The sequence below is a fragment of the Rana temporaria genome, chromosome 4 (genome assembly GCF_905171775.1).
Source record: "Rana temporaria chromosome 4, aRanTem1.1, whole genome shotgun sequence".
Classification (NCBI taxonomy): domain Eukaryota; kingdom Metazoa; phylum Chordata; class Amphibia; order Anura; family Ranidae; genus Rana; species Rana temporaria.
The window spans coordinates 375,802,705-375,825,404 of NC_053492.1; the positions used below are offsets into that span (position 1 = coordinate 375,802,705).

Below are 22,700 nucleotides of genomic sequence, written 5' to 3' on the forward strand. Positions count from 1 at the left end.
TTGGTCGAGCATTTTTTTGACCGAGCGTGTGTATGCAAGGCAGGCTTGAGAGGAATCATGTTGAGAAAAACGTGGGGTTTTGGCATCTCAGGAAAACTGGTCGTGTGTACAGGGCATGACTGATGCCAGCTATTCACAGGGCACATATTTGTTTTTCCTTACAATTAACCTGTTGTCAGTTTGTGACCAATGCTCGCCTCTCTTCTTCTGTCAGAATGTGGCAACTTTAAAATGGCTTAAAAATATAATTAAAAACGTACAAAATAAATGCATATTTTGTTCCTGAAAATTAACAATTTGAGTGAGGAGACAAAAATATCTTTGTTATTTTTAATTCACAATAGGAATAACAGAACAGTTAGTAGAACCCATAACCTCCTCCATGCAACAAAATTCCAAACATAAGATGACCTAAACTAGGGGTCTCAAACTGGCGGCCCTCCAGCTGTTGCAAAACTACAAGTCCCAACGTGCTTCTGCCTGTGGGAGTCATGCTTGTAACTGTTGGCCTTGCAATGCCTCATGGGACTTATATTTTCACAACAGCTGGAGGGCTGCCATGTTTGAGACCCCTGAAAACAGTTGTGCAGATGATAATGGCTTATTAGACAGCTACTTTTCAAAATAAAATGTGCTGGGAAATAAGTTTCTTATACCACAATGTCTCTATTTTGCTCCTGTATTATACATTGTATTTTGGATAGACTGTGTAGCAATTTATTTCTGTTTGGCCCCTTTTACACAGGGGCCTCCGTTTGGTGCACTCCATTTGCACAGCTGATCCCATAGCTTTGCTGATCCCTGCTGAGCAGGCGGATAACCGGTCCATCTCCACTCTGCACAGTGAGTCTCGCTCTCTTCTATAGGGAAATCAGATTAAAACGGACCGCCTGGCTGTTTTCATCTGAACCCATCCGATCCCATCCGTTCCACCAGACGGATGGAAAATAGGACCACCATCATTCTAGATTTGGCGGACCGGATCGGATCAGATAGCAGAGGGTGTCAGCGGACATGTCACCACTGACACCTGCCGCTCCATAGGGGTGACTGGATGGTCCGATCAGGTCCGCCTGAAAAACTGACAGGCGGACCTGATTGGACAGCCTGTGTGAAAGGGCCCTTAGCTGCACAACTGCCAAAACTTTTGTTAGTTCATATGTATAGGTGATAAAAAAATCAAAAATAAACTATTTAGGAAATTGTAAGATACATTAAACTTCTGCTGCAAAAACTGCAAGTCCCAGCCTATGTATTTGTTTTCATAGACAGATAGATATCTGATAACATAGAACTGATTTTTTTTAGTTTCCAAACATGCTCAGTATTATTTCAATTCAGCCCAATTAACAATTAATGTCAAAGAAACTTATACAGTTGAGATTAAGTCAAAAAGGCCAGAGTACATCATGCTGATTTACTGAATGAAAGGTTGCTTCATACAGTAACTAGCGCCAGGTCAGATAATAATTGATTTCATCAGCCCATGAGAATAAATCATAAAGTCCACTATTTATATATTGCTGTTATTCTAAGATCACAAGGAATGCTGGTTTACACTGAAATGCATGAGCTGTGTGTCATAAAGTCATACTTGCAGTTACAGCCAAGAGGTGAGTCTACACTTTAATGGTTGCCATTTAACATTTCATAAGTAAAAAAAAAAGTCTTGGCAATTTTTGATTTGTTTCATTGCTTAGCATGATTGCCAGACGTATGAATAAAGAACAAAGAAACTTCTGATAAAAACAAAAGGTACATCCAAACAGAGGGTACATCCAGGGAAACTCCAATTCAAGACTGTTTGAAATCATTCCCACAGTAGACCAATCCTAAAATATTCCATGTCTTGACAGTATTAACTTTTCCTAGTCCAGTCTTGTGCCTTTGCATCATTGACGCTTTGCTTAAATTGGTTCATAGATATGCTTTGCCTGGTTCATAAATGATTATTTTTGGAAAGATAGGCTATGAGAGCTACAGCCACTCCAACATATATTCCTGTTCCTATAGTGATGGATAATACTGCTAAGAAGAGTGCTCGTCGGGAGCTGGAACTTGCTTGATGAAAGTCTCCTTTGGCTACCGCTTTGTTTGTCTGTAAATAAGAAAACAACAAAAAAAAAAAACATTTTAGAGGTACAACAAAATAACACATTTCTAACCCAATATTACTATAGTAATATTGACTATAGTATAGTAGATAAAGTTCAGAAGTCAGAGGTGCATTGAAAAGGTAATTAAAGAACTGTAACTTGTGGATAAATGTTCAAGAAGTGGTGCCAACATAGTCAAAGTAGTAGATAAAGCAGTAAGGCATATCAATATTGATGGTAGTATTACTGTTTGATAAACCTCTAATCAGGAATAAGATCTTTAAAGATTGTGGGACAATTCTAAATGCCAACATCTTAAAAAAAAAAAAAAAGACACACCCTTGCCACTTCCTGGACAAACTGCCATCATTCAAAAATATAGACTATATTAATTCATCATGTTAAAATTCAAATTTTTTAAACTTCCTGAGTTGGGAATTAACAACAATGAGCTTTTTTTTATAGGTCATTTCACTAATATTCAATGTTTGTAGAAATAAAGCAATACAATAATCATGTATGGATCCTTAGGAGAAATTTAACCTTTCTTGGCTTTTTAGTAGGGTTGTCCCGATAACAGATAACAATACTAATAGTACTCGCGCAAATGCTCCTGATGACTTTGCCGATACCTGGGATGGGAGAAGTCAGCGGGCGGAGTCGGCAAGCGGAGGGCGGGAAGGGCAAAGCGGAAAGCAGAGCGGGGCTGGAAAGTCCTCAGGCGGGTAAGCATGCAGCCGCATCATGATCCATTGGCGACCGGAGCCGTCACATACGGTAAAGGAAGAGACGCTCCGTATTGCCGTTACACTGTCAGTGCTTGAAAATCTGCGACGGCCATCTTAGTACACCCTGCACTCGGCCTCAATAAAGCAGCAGCGGACATCTTGTTATACCCAGCCCATGTAGCTTGGGCTGGGTGTAACAAGATGTCTGCTGCTGCTTTATTGAAGCCGAGTGCAGGGTGTACTAAGATGGGCGTCATAGAGACAGCATAGAAAAATAAATACTCTCGTGCCTATAAGTGCCCGATATCTGTCAGTGCTCATTAGTGCTGTTTAATCAGTGTCACCTATTAGTGCCAGCCACCTGTCAGTACCATCTATCACTGCCATCTATCAGTGCCAGCCACCTGTCAGTGCCAGCCATCAGTGACCCTGTCAGTGCCAGCCACCTGTCAGTGCCAGCCATCAGTGACCCCTGTCAGTGCCAGCCACCTGTCAGTGCCAGCCATCAGTGCCACCAGTCAGTGCCAGCCATCAGTGCCAGTCATCAGTGCCACCTGTCAGTGCCTGCCACCTGTCAGTACTTATCAGTGCTGCATATCAGTGCCACCTAATCCTATCAGTGCTCATCAGTGCTGCTTAATCATTGCCACCCATCAGTGCTGCATATCAGTACCACCTAATCTGTATTGTGTTTTAAAACTGTCACCTGACATAAAAAAAAAGTATCAGTAATCAGTATCGGCGAGTACTTGAAAAAAGTATCAGTACTTGTACTCGGTCTTAAAAAAGTGGTATTGGGACAACCCTACTTTTTAGTTTATATTTGAAGCAATAGTCAGCATGGATTCATAAAAGACTGAAGTTGTCAAACAAATCTGATTTCTTTTTATGAGGAAGTAAGCAAAAACTTAGACAAAGGAGAGACTGTGTGTCAGTATACTTGAATTTCGACAAAGCGTTTGACAAAGTTCCCCTTACGTCACTAATGTGCAAATTGAAATCTACAGGCTTTAAAAGTGCAGTTTGTAAAAGGATAGAAAACTGGCTGAAAGACCATATTCACAGAGTAGTAATTGTTGATTTATACTCTGAAAAGTTATTAGTAGTGTACCCCGAGGTACAACTATGTGGCAAATGAGGTTTAATGTTGATAAATGTAAAGTTATACATACTAAGAGGAGATACACTGGGGAAGTCAATGGTAGAGCAGGATCTGGGTGTTCTGAAAGATCATAGACCTAATAATACCATGTAATGGCAAGCTTCAATTTCTAAAGCTAGCAAAATACTTTCTTGTATTAAAAGAAGTATGGACTCCAGAAAGAGACATCCTTTTGCACCTGTACAAATTATTAGTAATATCTCATTTAAACAATGCAGTTATATTTTTGGCACCAGTTCACAAAAAGGATATGGAGGAAGTGCAGAGAAGAACTAGAGAAAGTGCAGAGAAGAGTAACCAAGTGCCCAGAGGCGATTCAGTTTGCATGTGTTGCGCTATATAAGTTTCTCACTCACTCACTCACTCACTCACTCACTCACTCACTCACTCATGGAGGAAAAAAAAGTTAACTGTCACATACAGAAAGGCTTATTTACAGTAAAAGCTGTGTAAATGTGGAATAGACCTCCAGCTCAGTAGTTGTTTTAACCACTTCCCGTCCACCCACAGATTATAAATGGCGAACAGGAAGCAGCGCTGATGCGGGTTAACATACCTGTACATCAGCCTAAATCGGTGGCTCCTGTGCGACTCACAGAGCACACACACCTGGGAGCCCGGTGATCAACGTGTCCCCCAGATACAGCAGATCCCCGTACAACTATGTCTGTGTGATTACATGGTTTTGTACCATGTGATTGCTGAGTCCAATCACAGCAATCACATAGTACTCAATGGAAACCAAATGTAAACATCGGCTCTCTCTGCTCTCACATATCCAAGCTAAGAAACTTGTCCGCTGGAAACATGTCTGTCGGACATGTCCGATGGTTAGTACACCTAATCGGACATGTCCGCTGGTTATGACGTGTAACCAGCGTCCCGAAATCCCGCGCATGCATCGAATTGATTCGACGCATGCGTGGAAGCATTGCACTTCCCTGTTTGAGAACGTTGGTGTCTTCTACGTCACGGCATTCTCTGTCTGCGGGGATTTTGGTCTGATGGTGTGTACACACATCAGACCAAAAGCTCCCAGGAGACATGTCCGATGAAAACGGTCCGCGGACTGTTTTCATCGGACATGTCTCCTCGTGTGTACGGGGCCTTACAGTTATCATTGAAGCCATGCATTGAATACAACTGCTTTGATAAAAATGGTGGTGTTAGTTCCTCTTTCAGACTTAACCTCCCTGGCGGTATGATTCTGTCAGAAAAAACATGCTAAAAGCGGTACCATTATTTGCAAGGAAATTTGGCGTTTTATATTGTAGGTCTGTAATTTTTAGAAATAACTCACTTAAATCTGACCAAACAAGCTTCTAATAGGCATCCCGGGTATGACATTTTTTTAAAAACAAAATTATAAATTATAATATAATAAATAATTATAAATAATTATAACAAATAATAATATAATTATAATAAAAATTATTCAATAATGTAATCAAATCAAAATCACTGAAATTTGCTCAGTTGCAGAATTGTTGCTGTCATTATTTTTTTTTTTTTATGACGAATTTCCCCACAAATCGCTATCGCACAATTCTGCAAGTGATTATAATTTATTATCGCTGTTTTTTAGCTGATCTAAAACTATTTTTGACATAAAGGGACACTTTTGGTTGCTATGGACAATCTACAGTTTGCAGGGAGAAAGAAACGTTTTTATTATATAAAATGACATGCATGACACAGGACAGACCACTAGGGACAGGGGGGGTGTGTTTTTTTTACATACAGTACTGTAATCTATAAGATTACAGTATACTGTATGTAAGGTGTTTGTTTACTTTTTTGAATTTGGCGCCGTTCTCCGTCCCCGTGCGTCGTAACGTCGCAGGGAACGGAGATCGGCGTCACACGGAGGCACTGTGTGAATCGAGCGAGGTCCTGCTCGCTCACACAGCGCGGTGGCATCGCTGGATCCAGGGACAAGGTAAGTAACTTGTGCCTGTGGATCTAGCGAGGCAAGCCCGTGGCTGACACGGGGTTACCGATCGTAGCAGGAAAATCTAACCCCGTGTCAGACACGGGAAGACCGCCAGGGAGGTTAAGTGCTGGCAGAAACACTGCCATAGAACGCACAACATGCATAGTCAATAATTAGTTAAGAAGCATCAAACAGAATCCTCTATATGATGATTCTTTCTCCCTCCATGTGCTGGTATGTATCATGATGATTAGCGCCTGTCACTCATCCTGAGCACCTATATCTCCTGCCCTGAAGTAATGATCATGTGTTTCTCCCCACCGGACCGATAAGCAGCCCCAATTCCACACCACTGGAGAGATGGCTTTTTCTGCCTATAAGCTCCAAGCACCCATTTTGTATGATCACCCCTCTCCAACTGAGTACACCTCCCTTCACCGATTGATGACCAGTAGCCTACCCCATACCAATGAGCACCAATCGCCTGTTATGTGAATAGCACCCATGACTTCCTCATTAATGATTGTTCATGTCTCCTCATCTAATTGAAGAGCACTCACACCTTATTCCTAAACCCCAAATCCCCCTGAGTACAATTGCAATTACTAATAAGTACCAAAGATATGCCCATACCCAGGTTATATATTTATTTGTATAAGTTCACACCTTTTTATTACAAACCATACACACCATTTTTTTTTTACTCATATTCAAATGTATTCTTTTTTTAATTTTGCGCCTACATAATTCACACAGATATTATTGCCATTGATATTGTATATTATGTTTTAAATAAATATATTCTGACAATGCATGTTTTAACACCCATTCTAAAATTCTAGTATTTAACTACAGGGCACACTTTTATTGGTTTTCTATAAAATGTTATAAGACTTTTCTGCATAGCAACCTCTACATGTGTTTATTTTTCAAGGATGTGGAAAAGAGAGAAACAAATCTACGTAGTCCTTTGTGATGTTGTTATACTGTTATCAATTATTAACATGTCTTAATAATTTAGCATTATACTGTATGGAATTCAGGAACACTGTATTTTCTTCCTCTTCACTAGCATAAAACAACACATTAAGAAAAACATGCACCTTTTGTCAATAATTTAGAACTTTGTGATTACTACAGAGGGCCCAATATATGAGTTAGCACATAAAAATGAGGAATGGTACCCTTTGCAAAAAAATATCAGCTGATGAATCACAGCTGGAACTATGTAAGATCCTAGGAGTCATGTAGACATCAAAAGCAATATTTGTTAAAAAATATATTCTATGTGCATGACAGGTAGGGTTTTATAAATAATGCAAAGGGGTAACAATATGATCAGAATAATATTATAAGTTGAATTCAATCTCAAGATTCCTTTCTTCCAGCAGTGCACAAAGGAATAGTCGGCAAGGAGCCCTACTTCATGTAAGCATGCCCTGTAGACCTAGTGAAGGTGTTGAGTAGACCAGTCACCCAGTACACCCAGCATACCAATAACTGGGTTGGATGACTGACTCATCAATAGGTCAAGCTGCCTCTATTTCAGTTATAAGCCATATTTCCTGATTAATTGGGGACCAAAAGAGCAAGGGAGGGGATCATGCTCTGCTTCAGTATGTCACAGTACATGTTGGCATTCATGGTTCCTTCAATGAACTGTAGCTCCCCCATGAAAAATAGGAAGAAATGCTGGACAGCCACACTTCAAAAAAAGTGTTTGGCTTTTAGTCAAAAATGGACATCAAAAATACATGCAAAACAGCAGAACAGAACGGACAGAAGAGCTGACGCATTTCACACAGTGCTTAGTCATAGCTTACTGTAGCTCCCCAGTGTCTGCAGCACTCATGCAGCCCCAGACCACTCCCACCACCATGCTTGACTGTAGGCAAGACTCACTTGTCTTTGTACACCTCACCTGGTTGCCGCCACACACGCTTGACACTATCTGAACCAAATAGGTTTATCTTGGTCTCATCAGACCACAGGACACGGTTCCAGTAATTCATGACCTCAGTCTGCTTGTCTTCAGCAAACTGTTTGCAGGATTTCTTGTGCATCATCTTTAGAGGCTTCCTTTTGGGACGACAGCCATGCAGACAAATTTGATGCAGTAATTTCTGAGCACTGACAGGCTGACCCCCCACCCCTTCAATCTCTGCAGCAATGCTGGCAGCACTTTTTCCCAAAGACAACCTCTGGATATGACACTGAGCATGTGCACTCAACTTCTTTGGTCGACCATGGCGAGGCCTGTTCTGAGTGGAACCTGTCCTGTTAAACCGCTGTATGGTCTTGGCCACCATGCTGCAGCTCAGTTTCAGGGTCATGGGCAATCTTCTTATAGCCTAGGTCATCTTTATGTAAAGCAACAATTCTTTTTTTCAGATCCTCAGATAGTTCTTTGCCATGAGGTGCCATGTTGAACTTCCAGTGACCAGTATGAGAGAGTGAGAGTGATAACACCAAATTTAACACACCTGCTTCCCATTCACACCTGAGACCTTGTAACACAAATGAGTCACACCCGGGAGGGAAAAAGGCTAACAGGGCCCAATTTGGATATTTTCACTTAGGGGAGTACTCACTTTTGTTTTGCCAGTGGTTTAGACATTAATGGCTGTGTGTTGAGTTATTTTGAGGGACAGAAAATGAATACTGTTATACATGCTGTACACTCACTACTTTACATTGTAGAAAAGTATAATTTCTTCAGTGTTGTCACATGAAAAGATATAATAATATATTCTCGAAAATGTGAGGGGTGTACTCACTTTTGTGAGATACTGTAAATATGTTGTTAAAGTGTATGGAAAACCTAACAATGATCTTAACTTATATGTTCCTTTCTATTTTTTTTTAATTAAATATACCATGAAATGCTTTTTGTTATATCTTTTTGATGAACACAAATAGTACCAGATAATCGTTATCTAAAATCTAAAAAGTTATCTAAAAAGTTAAAATCTTGTGAGCTGACATTTTGTACTAAGATGATACTGCTGTACTGAAATCCCAAACATTGTTATCAGCTCTGCCTCGATTTTCTCTGTCAGCTACAGAGCATCTCCCCCTATGTTGTAAAGATCAGTAAACTAAGTGAGCATTGTCATCCTAGAATAGGAAATGGGTTTTAAGCAGGATCACCAGATAGAAATGTGGGACCGATGTCGCAGAGCAAAGTAGGATGAAAGTCGTACTACTGTCGTGTAGTATAGTGTGAACCTGAACTAAAGGCCGGGTCCTACATCGGTCCGACATCCATCCGACTTTCATGAACAGGATACTACTTTGATCCAACTTTGTGATAGGTTGACTTGTTCTTTGACCAATCAAAACAATCCCAGTGTGAGATAAATTCTTTTTACTGCTGCTGTAATCACCATGTCGGATGTCAAAAGTCAGATGGTTAGGACAAGGATCCTACTTTCATCCGACTTCAATGATATTCAATGGGCTGAAGTAGAATCAAAGTCGGACCAAAGTAGTGCAGGAACTTTTTTCAAAGTCAGACCAACTTGTGTCGGACCAGTTAACCTGCCTGGCGGTATCCCGAGCGTGACTCGGGGTGTTTTTTTCATGCTGCGATCGGTATCCCCGAGTCACGCTCTGGGTAGCTGTGCAGAGTGTGCAGCGGCGCGGCTTACCTTCGCAGCATCCACAGACAAAGTTACTCACCTTCTCCCTGGATCCTGCGATGCATCCCCGCTGTATGAGCGAGCGGGTCCTCGCTCGATTCACAGTGTCCCCGTGTGCCGCCGATCTTCGTTCCCTGCGACGTTACGACGCACAGGGGCGGAGAACGGCACCAAATTCAAAAAAGTAAACAAACACATTACATACAGTATACTGTAATCTTATAGATTACAGTACTGTATGTAAAAAAATACACCCCCCCCTTGTCCCTAGTGGTCTGCCCAGTGCCCTACATGTTCTTTTATATAATAAAAACTGTTATTTCTGCCTGAAAACTGTAGATTGTCCAAAAGTGTCCCTTTATGTCAAAAATGGTTTTAGAGCAGCTAGAAAACAGCGATAATAAATTATAATCACTTGCAGAATTGTGCGATAGCGATTTGTGGGGAAATACGTCATAAAAAAATAAAAGTAATGACAGCGACAATTCTGCAACTGAGCAAATTTCAGTGATTTTGAGTTGATTACATTATTGAATAATTTTTATTATAATTATATTATTATTTGTTATAATTATTTATAATTATTTATTATATTATAATTTATAATTTTGTTTTAAAAAACAAATCATACCCAGGATGCCTACTAGTCTCTTGTTTGGTCAGATTTAAGTGAGTTATTCCTAAGAATTACAGACCTACAGTATAAAACGCCAAATTTCCTTGCAAAATAATTGTACCGCTTTTGGTACGTAATTCCAGACAGAATCATACCGCCAGGGAGGTTATGACGCTCCCACAGGGAAACATTGATTTACACACGTCATGCGACATGAGCTCCCAATATCGGAGCATTTGTCGTACCAGTGTGAACCCGGCCTCAGGCTTTAAAAAAAAAAGTGGAAGCTATGCTGAGCTGCACCAGATTTTGCACTCTCCAGTCCTGGTAAATCAACCCCTCTGTTTGATAACTAGGTACATTTTTGGAGGCAAAACCCCTTGGAATCAGGATACAAAGGATGCTGCTTTGCTTAAGTTGCCTGTCCATTCACATGCAGGAATTATGAAAACATTGGAAGGTGTGTAAGCTGCAGTGAGGATTAGGCAATATAGCTGGTCATAAATGTGAATAAGAATGTGAAAACTATACAGTATCTTTTATTAACAAGAGATTCAAAAGGGTGTTGGATAAATCTTAGGCACAAATTAGAAAAAAGAAACCCTTTAAGAGCCCTTTCACACTGAGGAGTTGCAAAAACGCCTTTAGCGCTATTACCGCGGTTTTACCGTGTTTTTAGGGCACTAGCTAAATGGAATTCAGAGAATTCCATTTAGCACCTTTCTGGGGGAGCGTGTACCTGTTTTGACAAGTACCTGTTCCCATTTCTGGGAGACCTCTCCACAGAAGTTCGGCCCCCCTCCTCCTTCTTCTGCCGCCGGGCCATTCAAAAAGCACAGTACAGTAGAATCCGGCTGTGAGGCCACAATGCTTCACTGTCGGTTTACCTTACAAGGAATGGCAGTGGCAGAACCTAAGAGTCGATTGAAAAATCGGCTGGGGTGCCAACATCGTACATGTAAGTGTCCTAAAATTAAAAGTCAGCAACTACACTATTTTGTATTTTTTGTTGGAGGGGCTGGAGCTTTTCTTTAAGTTTCATGGTTTTGTTTCAGTGTGATCCCTGGATATTTTCCCTCACTTCCTGTTCAATGTATTAAATAAAAAATAAAAAAAGATAGTTATAGTAAATCTCTCTAAAGGGGAAGAGACTCTATCAAAAACATTTTTCCAGTAGAGCAGGGAATAGTTAGAACTTTTCTGTAAAGTTTTTATTACTGTCACTGTCTTCCTGCCCTGGTAACCCCTTCACCCCTAATTTATTGCCCTGGTGTCATAGAGAGGGACTTGAAGTGAAGGGAAATCTCCAAAATGCAATCACCAACATTTATAAAAACATGACAGAAAATAAAAAACATTGTTTTAGCTGGAGATGGGCTTTAAACTATCTAACAAGCTTGATTTACTCTTTCTCATTTACCCCATGTAACAAGCATTATATTATAAATTAGGACATGTAGCGAATGATCATGTGTTTTATCAATTGTCTTGTTTTTAATTTTCTTTTACTGAGCTATAAAGGTTCCTACAAAGCATAAACTCCTACATAGCATATACAACCATTCAACTTTAATCGTCAGTCTCTATGGACTATTTAACGGTAAACTGAATGAATTTGTATTACTCTACATGAACTGGAATTGTAGCTCAAGGTAACTCAGTACAAGTGAAATTCCCAAGATTTTACAAATAAAGACTATGTTCATTTTCATGTAAAGTACTGTAGAATATTTTCCCATTTCAATTCTTTTATTTTTTTATTTTTTTATAGCATAGCATATGCATGTTTCACTAGTTTATTTATGTGTATATTTTGGATATAGAGGATACTGTTTTTTATAGATGCTGGTGAGCCAGTTTTATAGATTCCCCTATAATTCTTGTCTATGTAACACAAGTTCTCTGAGCTCATTGTGGTTGTTTCCACTATTTCCTGTTCCCCCTGTTACTGGGTTAATCTATAAAAGCTGCATGGTGTTGACCATCTTCCAAGTCGAGAGTAATACATACCCCTATGTTATTCAACTGTCAAATAAGACAGCCTCTGTTGGCCGCTCAGGGTTTGGTGAGCGGCCGTTGTTGAATGTCAGTGGTGGGGTTAGTGTCATCTTAACTTGAACATTAAATAGAGAAACCAAGGCCTTGTATAAACTCCAAGCCCAAATAAAGAGATCTGAAGACCTGCACAATTTTTTTTAGGCACCACAGAGTCCCTGCACTTTACCAATAATGTACTGTAAGGAACTGTTCACATATAGGGCATTGTTGTAATGCACATGGTACCAGTGTCTTTGCCCCTTATGTACTGTTTGTGTGTTCCTGTTCACTTGGAATGGCGCACCAATGCACATGTACAATGCACAACAGAGCACCACAATCCATCATGTGTGATGCTGTGGGCTGTGTTTGAAAAAATAGGGTAGGAGTGATTTCACCTGCATTGGAGCCAAAATACCTAGGCTGGGGTAATGCAACAGTTGTTCTATTCTAAGTTATAACTTTAATTATTATTTTGTCCAAACATACCATTGTGTATAGTCACTTCACACTGATAAATAGGATTGCTTTTTTATCTCATAACACTAAAAATCTGAAGAATGAAATAGATATGTACACACATATGCAATATGGTATGGTCACCCATTACAAACATCGTTGGTTGTAGCTTTTACATAAACCTTCAGCTGTGCACCACTGAGCAGTGGTGGCTGGTGTTTTTTTTCTTTTGGGGGGGTTGGCTGTTTGCCGCCCTTCCAGTCAGTCGGTGGCATCAGCGGTGGCGTCAACCCCCCCTCCCCGGGAGGACAGCCGAGGAAAATCAAAGCCTGCATTTACCCCATCTTGGAAGTGGACGAGCAGTGTGTCTGGCGGCTTTGTTTCCTCCTCCTGTGGTGTGGATCATTGTGCCTTCTGCCGTGCATCCCCCCTCCTCCTAGGCATCCAATAGGATTGCCTGATCTTTCAGCCAATCGGTGGAGAGGCAATTTAGTGTTAGAAAAGCGAATATTCATTTGCTTTTCTAACACACCTGGGTGGGCTCCAAGCGCAATGCTCTGAACTTTGAGTCCACCCTATTTTAAAGCCTATTAGAGCCCTTGGCTATAATCAGGTGCTTAAAAAAAAAAACTCCACTGTAATTCATACGCTTGGCGTTCTGAAAGGGCCGGATGCTTGAATAGGGGGTGGCTGCGACGGCCGTGGACAGATTCATGCTATGCATGAATCTATCCATTATCCATATAGGGGTTGGAGTGGATAGAGGGAGCGGCGCCCGCACGCCCTTAATGGATGGGCCGCCCCTGCCACTGAGACCTCTCTTTTTAATTAAAAGAAATGCAATGCAGTTTAGTCTAAATATTCTTTCTTTAGTGTGTTTTAGGGACTAAAGAATACACATAACATAGAAATAGTTTGTAGTCTTGTACTAAAGGCCAGTAGACATGATAAGAAGATTGGAAAAACTATAGTGCTTTCGACAGCCAATTCTGACTTTTCCGACAACAAAAACTAAAGGTACAGACTAGAATTTTTTTATCGTAAGCAAACACAATGTCCGATTTTCCTTTAATTAGTACAGTTTTCATCCGAAAAAAAGACAAAAGAGCAGGACTACGTATGCTTGGAAACAAAAGAATACATTACAATACAATTCAACACATATGAGACTAGTATGCAACAAAAAACAGACAATCATTCATCAGATATAACATTCGTGTGTACAGGGCTTAAGCCTGCAGTTGGAGCCTTAGGCTTCTGTTCATGTTTTCCAGTTTCTCTTAAAAATATAACCCTGCCAAAATAATAGATAGTAATCTCTTTTCACTTCTTAAGCCTTGTTATTGATCGTTACTTGTCCGGGGTTTAATTCTGCAAACAGTGAACTGTATTAAATCATACAAATGCTCCCATATGCATCATCTTCATTTATAATATACACAAATTTTATACACGTGTATATTAGGAATAAGCTATAACATGTCTTTATCTAGGGAAATTAAATGTACTGTATATACTACCACTGCATTATTATTCTTGCATACTTATTTTGCTATTAAATGTTCAGGATCCAGTACCAAAAATGTGTTTAAGTGTTTTATTTTATCAGCTTTGGGCATCTATTTGAATATATAAAAATACTGTGATAATCTGTGGATAAAGTAAAAATCAATAATATGAAGTTTTTTAACGTTTCTTACTTGTTAAAAAATAGATAGATAAGCATGTGATGGAGAGCATAGTGCTTCACCTGCTGGCTAAGAATGTAATTATAAAATATGTATACGCAAATATATAATATCTACCTAAACTAAAGTGAAAATATGTTTTTAAAATGGTTTTGTGTAATGAATGTGATAAATAAAGAAAGAAAAGATATACAAAAGCATGCCTTCTAAAGTAAACCTGGGCAATTAACATTAGGTATATAATGCAAAAATGCATGAACAATGGTGATTTTCAGAGTTAACTGTATCTCAAAACAATTTTTTGTGTGGTAAATATATTGACTTTTCATTATTTAGGGAACTCCAGATTCAGCCAAAAGTACATGAATATATTGTCAACAGATGGAAGTAAACAAAAAATGGTTGAATTTTCTCAGTCCTCATTACATAAATGACCTCCCCTGACAAGTCCGTTGACCACTATAATTAAATGTCTGTTATGAGTCACTGACCTGTCCCAGGAGGGAGTTAAACATACCGTATATACTCGAGTATAAGCCAAGTTTTTCAGCACTTTTTTTGTGCTGAAAATGCCCCCCTCTGCTTATACTCGAGTCACCTTTTTGTGCCTGATCTCCCGGACTTTGGAGACCCGGTACCTTAGCACACATGTAGCCCCACTCTTCCTCTACAAGCGTGCAAAGTTTGTTGTCTGGGGGACCTACGACCGAGGAGCACCAATTTTTTAAAGCCAGGCACCCCTTTCATAGACTCCCATGTTAAACGGTAATATGTCTTGTGAATTTGGGGACCTGGTACTGGCCGGTCGTAGGTTCCCTGGACCCGGAACTTGGCAAACTTGTAGCCCCATTTCTTCTCTACAAGTGTGCAAAGTTTGTTGTCTGGGAGACCTATACTCGATTTTTCAAAGCCGGGCACGCCTTACATAGACTCCCATGTTAAACGCCAGTCTAGTCATGGACACAGTGAGGCATGGGCACAGTGAGGCATGGGCACAGTGAGGCATGGACACAGTGAGGCATGCACATGGACACAGTGAGGCAAAGTGAGGCACAGTGAGGCATGCAGATCCTAGGCTTATACTCGAGTCAATAAGTTTTCCCAGTTGTTTGTGGTAAAATTAGGTGCCTCGGCTTGTATTCGGGTCGGCCTAAACTCGAGTATATACGGTATTTCCACATCTCTGTTAAATTGTTATTTTTCTATTAGTACTTCTGATCATATTCTTGTATGATCAGCACCCCCTAGTGTCCTAAGGGGTGAAGCATAGCCTAGCCCAACAACATCAGCAGGATGGCAAGGGATGCGTTTTTTCACATATACAGTAACTCACAAAAGTGAGAACACCCCTCACATTTTTGTAAATATTTTATTATATCTTTTTATGTGACAACACTTAAGAAATTACACTTTGCTACAATGTAAAGTAGTGAGTGTACAGCCCGTATAACAGTGTAAATATGCTGTCCCCTCAAAATAACTCAACACACAGCCATTAATGTTTAATTCACTGGCAACAAAAGTCCCCATGTGGCAATGCATACTCCTTCACTGTATCTATAGATGGAGCCATGTGTGCCACCTAGACCGGACTACAAATATGTCTGTCTTGGTTCATCTCCAAAAAGGACACTGCGTTTCTGTTAAGACCACTGGTATATTCAGTGCGTGGTATTAATCGGAGCAATGGTAAGCTGTGTAATGGAACGTCCCACATTCCACTTGAGTGCTTCTGTCATATACCGCTTCCTATCAGTCTGGATATAGATATCAGATATTCCTGCTGCTCACAGGCACACAACGAGAGAAGACTTGTTTGTCTGCTGAACATTGAGTGTTTATTAGAACCAAGAATACAACCTTATATACAGTTTAAAAAGGAGGTAACCAGAACATAAATTAACATGAGCTAATTAACTAATCATTTACCCAGACTAGATATGACCTTTCAGGGTAGACGTCCCATCTCCTTGCTCACCTGCTATACAATACACCTTATCATAAGTGTAAACACAGGACATCTTCACACAATAGCAGGGTCAATTAGCACAGAGAACAGACAGATGGCTGGAGGGAATGGCATTAGCATCTCCTTACACTGTATGTCATAACAGTATGAATCAGTCACCCTAATGGCATATACAGGGTCCCAGGCATACAGCTCACAAAGAGTACCGTTCCCCCAAATGCCAGGGCCCATGATCGCAAGGCAAGAGGCTAACATTCAGTCCCCTCCAAAAGCCTCTGTCCCGGGTGAGTCTGTCACAAGCTGCAGTACAATACATTTTTGTTTTCAGGTTTAAGTATCCTTTAATGCGATCAGTGATCTCGATTGACAATAAGGAGGCTCAGAATTCAGGAGGTGGCTGGTCTGACTTTTACAGACAAAGTTAAAATCTGCATATCATTTTAGCAAACTTTACTTCTGGATCTTATAAGCATTTTTCACTGAAGTTAATCTCTGATTACTGTATTTGCTGGCGTATAAGACTACATTTTACACAAAAAAAACTGGCCAAAAAGCAGGGATCGTCTTATACGTCATGTCAGCTGCTTTGGTATATACGGTATATACCGCTTAGCCAATCCCGGTGAGCGATGTAATCAAATGAATACAGAGCCTGCTCGGATTGGAGTAACAACCTCTGCAAATCCGAGCAGGCTACATACAGTAGCCTGCTCAGATTGGCTTTGAGAGTCAGAGAGGCGTGGGCTGATGATGTTACAGCCTCTGCCAATTCAAGCAGGCTTTGTATTCATTAATAGAATACATTGCTCGCTGTGATTGGCTCCAGCTCCAGCAAGAAGGAAGAAGAATATGGCTCCAGAAGTAAGAAATATGAAGCGTCGGGGGTCGTCTTATACGGTGAGTACAGGCAAAAAATCTTAAAAAACTGTAAAATTAAGGGGTCGTCTTATACGCCCGGTCGCCTTATACACCAGCAAATACGGTATGTATTTTTTCATCAAAGTCTGAATTACACAGGGTCATTACAGGGTTACTGTAAGATTCAGTACAATTTAAGTATTTGGTAGAAAAGATTCTTATGTTATGAATGTCAGTTGTCAACAAAAGTCCTAGACACAAAGCAGACTCTATCATGCATATCAATAAACAAGCGCAGATTAATATTCTTTACACAGGGTGGAACTGGTAATGAAAAAGACAGCTCTTGATGCACTTTCCTTGTTGAAATATATTATAAATAAATAAGCTTTAATGCCACATAGGAAAATATGTAGCACTGAGGTGACTAAGACACTTTAAAGAGCGCATAAAAAATTCCATTAACATTATAACGCACAGAACATTTCATATTGCTTCTCAGCTGGCTTATTATTGTAATAAAATTGTAGATAACCAAGGCCACTGGGGACAATTAGGTCATTTCTGCTGCTGTCTTGTGCAAAATAATGCATCACAGTTTTGCTAAAACTCAAAGTATTACTTTCTACAAATAAAAATAGATACATTTAAATTTATTGGAGGGAGTAAAATACCCTACATAAGTCAATTTTACATATCCTGGCTGTCCTGTTATGCTATTCCACTAAGCCCCACACCCAGTATCGAACCTTTGAGCCCGCTTTGCTTGTATTGTGCATATTGGAAAAGTTCCCCTGTTAAAGGGGTTGTAAAGGTACAATTTTTTCCCCTAAATAGCTTCCTTTACCTTAGTACAGTCCTCCTTCACTTACCTCATCCTTCAATTTTGCTTTTAAATGCCCTTATTTCTTCTGAGAAATCCTCACTTCCTGTTCTTCTGTCTGTAACTCAAAACAGTAATGCGAGGCTTTCTCCCTGGTGTGGAGTGTTGTGTTCGCCCCATCTCTTGGACTACAGGAGAGTGAGGACGCCCACTAACACACAGCTCCTTTCTCTATCTGCAATCCCTGACTCTCCTTTAGTCCAATGGAGGGGGCCAGCATGACACGCCACACCAGGGAGAAAGCCTTGCATTACTGTGTGGAGTTACAGACAGAAGAACAGGAAGTGAGGATTTCTCAGAAGAAATAAGGACATTTAAAAGCAAAATGGAAGGATGAGGTAAGTAAAGGAGAACTGCACTAAGGTAAAGGAAGCTATTTAGGAAAAAAATTGTACCTTTACAACACAGCCAGTTGCTGCCAGACAAGTATAGGTTTCCACCTACCTATTTATACAGAGAGGCAGCAGACAGAGCACGGTTGAGATTAGGGTTGTCCCGATACCGATACTAGTATCGGTATCGGGACCGATTCCAGGTATTTGCGGGAGTACTCGTACTCCCGCAAATACCCCTGATACCGAAATAGAATACTCCCCCCCCCCCGCCGCCGCCGCCGTTACGCCGCATCCCGCCGCCGTTACGTCGCATCCCGCCGCCGCCGACTGGTTAATACGCGCAGGGAACATTACAGCTTTCATTTGAATAGCTGTAATGATTCGCGCCGCGTATAGACACTCCCCCTTGCTCGGGTGAACTGTCCAATCCCGAGCAAGGGGGAGTGTCTATACGCAGCACCTAGTTGAGATCATTCCACAGCTAGAACTAGAGGAGTAGGATGGGCAAATGCGGCCACCTACTCCTTCCGCCGCCAGCTCATGCCTGGTTCTATTTAAAAATAATCCCAACTGGCTCCAGACTCTGCCTGGATAAGTGGCTGCTGGTGCTGCATCGAGCTGTCAAGGGGTTCTTTCTTACACTTGAAGAGCCAACACTAATCTACCTGAAAAAAAGGGCTGATTTTTACTGACATAAGATTTATTTAATGGACATTTACTGACAGCTGTAAAAATCCCTGATTTTTATAAACTGTCAGTCAATTTGCTGACGCTTGGCAAACCTAAAGCAGACAATGAGTAAATAACACAACCATGGTAGGTCTTTTTATTTGTTCTCATATCCCACCATTACATTTCAATATTGGTGCTCCTTGGGCACTGGGGGGCATGTTCTCTAAAGTTCTTTGTAGAAAAACAGCTTTTTAAATTCATAATACATTAGTATACAAGTTCAACACCAATCAAAACGTTACCTTTAGTTTTGGACACAATGAGAGTTAGACCCGTTTTGATTTTTTATTGCTATTTGTGCTTCTGTTAGGTAAATTTTCCTTAATTTCCTAAATGTTTAACCACTTAAGGACTGACTATATACGTTGGCAGAATGGCACGGCTTTGCACAGGCACATACAGGTACATTTAAGAGTCCAGCCGTGGGTCGCAGGCGCACGCACGTGACCGTGTCCAAAGCTCTGTGACCACGCCCGTGGGACCAGTGGACTCGATCGCCGCCTGTGTCCCGCGATCGGTCACAGGAGCTGAAGAACGGGAAGAAGTGTGTGTAAACACACCTTCCCCGTTCTTCACTGTGGCAGTGACACTGATCGTCTGTTCCCTGATATAGGGAATGACGATTAGTGATGTCACGCCTACAGCCACACCCCCTACAGTAAGAATCACTCCCTTAGGGCAAACAAAACTCCTTAGGGCCACCTAGTGGTTAACCACTTCACTGCCATTGTAATTTTCACAGTAATCAGTGCATTTTTATAGCACTTTTCGCTGTGAAAATGACAATGGTCCCAAAAATGTGTCAAAAGTGTCCGATGTGTCCGCCATAATGTCGCAGTCATGAAAAAAAATGCTGATCGCCGACATTACTAGAAAAAAAAAATATTTTTTTAATAAAAATGCCATAAAACTATCCCCTATTTTGTAAAAGCTATACCTTTTGCGCAAACCAATCAATAAGCGCTTATTGTGATTTTTTTTACCAAAAATATGTAGAAGAATACGTATCGGCCTAAACTGAGGGAAAAAAAATTATATATTTTTTTGGGGATATTTATTATAGCAAAAAGTAAAAAATACTGCATTTTTTTCAAAATTGTCGCTCTATTTTTGTTTATAGCGCAAAAAATAAAAACCGCAGAGGTGATCAAATACCACCAAAAGAAAACTCTATGAGTTTTACCTTAAATTTCTAACTAGATAAAAGGTGTCAGGGGAAATCTATCAAACTTAGACACCAGAACCATTAAGACTTGATAGAGGTCCTAACACTTTCTCACCAACTCTAGCCCACACATCAAAAACTAAGCGGTGTGAAGGTTATAAATACTTCTATCATGGATGTATGACTGCCATTTATATTCCCACTGCTACAGTAGTAATGGATCACTCCAACTAAGGCCCAAAGAATAAATGTTGCTGGACTGGCATACAAAACGTATTTCCAAACACAAGATTTAAATCATGCCCCTTGACCTACAAGAAAATCAGCTCACTACTGTCCATTGGCGTTTAACAAAAGGGCAGCAGTACCAAGACCTAACACAACTCTACCCTCTTTGCAGCATCAGTGTGCAGGCCAAGGGAAGCCAACTTCAGTGGTAATGTTGCTCATGGTTTCATTACTGTCACAAGGATGGGACCACCGCCAGGTTTCAAAATGTCTATAAGGCTTTAGTGTTTGTCAATAATAGACAATATATTATCAAACATAAGAGTCCCCATATTTGTCTTTATACTTTACATTTCCAAACTTTATTGTATTTAGATATTTTTTTTTATTCCAGTACCATAGTACTTAAATACATAATTGACGTTGTAATACTAACATTCATATTTATTATCAGGAGGCTTTTGAAGTTTAATCCGTTGCATGGCTCAAAATAATCAGATTAAGCAAAAGTGAATAATTCTTCTAACATGTTATAATATACAGTAACTGTACACATTAACCAACGCTGTATCTTAATAAAAATCATTCTTTGAGAGCCTGAGTCAGTCTGCGGACTCAGTCTCTTCCCCCCTAGTGATCAGGCTGTAACATTGTAACCCTGTATACATGGCCAAGAACATAAAGTCGACTGAATAGCAGGATGGTTTATATCAGGCATCAGCAACCTTTTGCCACTAAAGGGCTGGATTCAATGTATGTGAATGCATGGAGGGCCTCATTCTTCTGCTAATAAATGAAGATAATAATAATCCTAACATAGTAGTAATAACAGTACATGTTTACCTCACTTTACTAATACAAAACTTTACATTACACAGCCCCCTGCACATTGCACAGCCCTTCTGGACCTATGCAGATTACACAACCACCCAGCTCTAGACCCCTTTACATTACACAGCCCCCATACCTCTGGACCCCTTTACATTACACATCCCCCATACCTCTGGACCCCCGCACATTACACAGACCCCCAGCTCTGGACTCCTTTACAGTACACAGCCCCGTACCTCTGGAACCCTGCACATTACAAAGTCCCCCAGATCTGGATCCCTGCAAATTAAACAACCCCTCCGGAACTTTGGACCCCTGCACATTACACAGCCCCCCTGGAGCTCTGGACCCCTGCACATTACACAGCCCCCCAAGCTCTGGACCCCTGCACATTACACAGCCCCCCAAGCTCTGGACCCCTGCACATTACACAGCCCCCTGGACCACCTAGCAACCAATACCCTGCTGATTAACTTAGAAAGTTAACTCCGACAGTTCCGTTCCAGTCCTCTATTCACTGCTGCTCCTTTTTCACTCTTTCTCCCTCCTGCTGTATAGGTGACAGTGTTTTCTGTCTCCTGCTCCACTCTGAGCAGAGGAGTCAATCCGGTGGCCGGCCATGGGTGTCACTTGGGTACTGGTACAGTCGGCATGTGGCCTGGGCACCCCTGCACCCTTTCACAGCTCACTTCTCTCTCCCTGTCCTTTTACAGTGCTGCTGCGCTGCCTGAGCCTGCCCCACTGTCACGGCTTCATTTGTGGTGAGCGCCAGCCCATCATGGGCTGGATATTTAGAGGCGGCAGGCCGGGTGTGGCCCATGGGCTGTAGGTTGGCTACCCAGGGTTTATATGATTGTTTCATGAAAAGACTGTTTTCCCAGATGCTGACCCTGACTGAGACCTAAACAAAGAGGTTGGTGGCAAAGGAATTGTTGGGAGGAACATTCTAAAGCTTTGATAGTTAATGAATACCTGCAAATGTTACATTTACACACTAACGTATATTTTTAGGACTAGAACCGACCCGTATGAGTTAACTTTCTTAGTTAATCAGCAGGGTATTGGTTGCTAGGTGGTCCTAGCAACCAATCATTAGCTTGTAACTGATGCTGGGTCCATTTTGCATCTCAAAATGTACTGCATCCTTTATGTATAGGCAACAGATTGAGTCTAAATATCTAAATATTCCCACTTAATAATAATAAAAATGTGTGCAACATGTATGTATAAGTTAAAGGGGTTGTAAAGTTATATATATATATATATTTTAAATAACAAACATGTTATACTTACCTTCACTATGCAGCTCGTTTTGCACAGAGTGACCCTGATCCTGGTC

At 40.7% G+C, this 22,700-nt stretch overlaps 1 protein-coding gene across 1 annotated transcript in view; it reads right to left on the bottom strand.

The window, feature by feature from the left end:
• Positions 1 to 484: 484 nt before the first annotated feature.
• Positions 485 to 22,700, bottom strand: part of SYNDIG1 (synapse differentiation inducing 1) — a 443,483-nt gene continuing 421,267 nt past the window's right edge. The window contains exon 4 of the mRNA XM_040350996.1: positions 485 to 2,098. Within this exon, the coding sequence (XP_040206930.1) occupies positions 1,940 to 2,098 (159 nt within the window). The 3' untranslated portion in view covers positions 485 to 1,939. The remainder of the gene's footprint in view (positions 2,099 to 22,700) is intronic.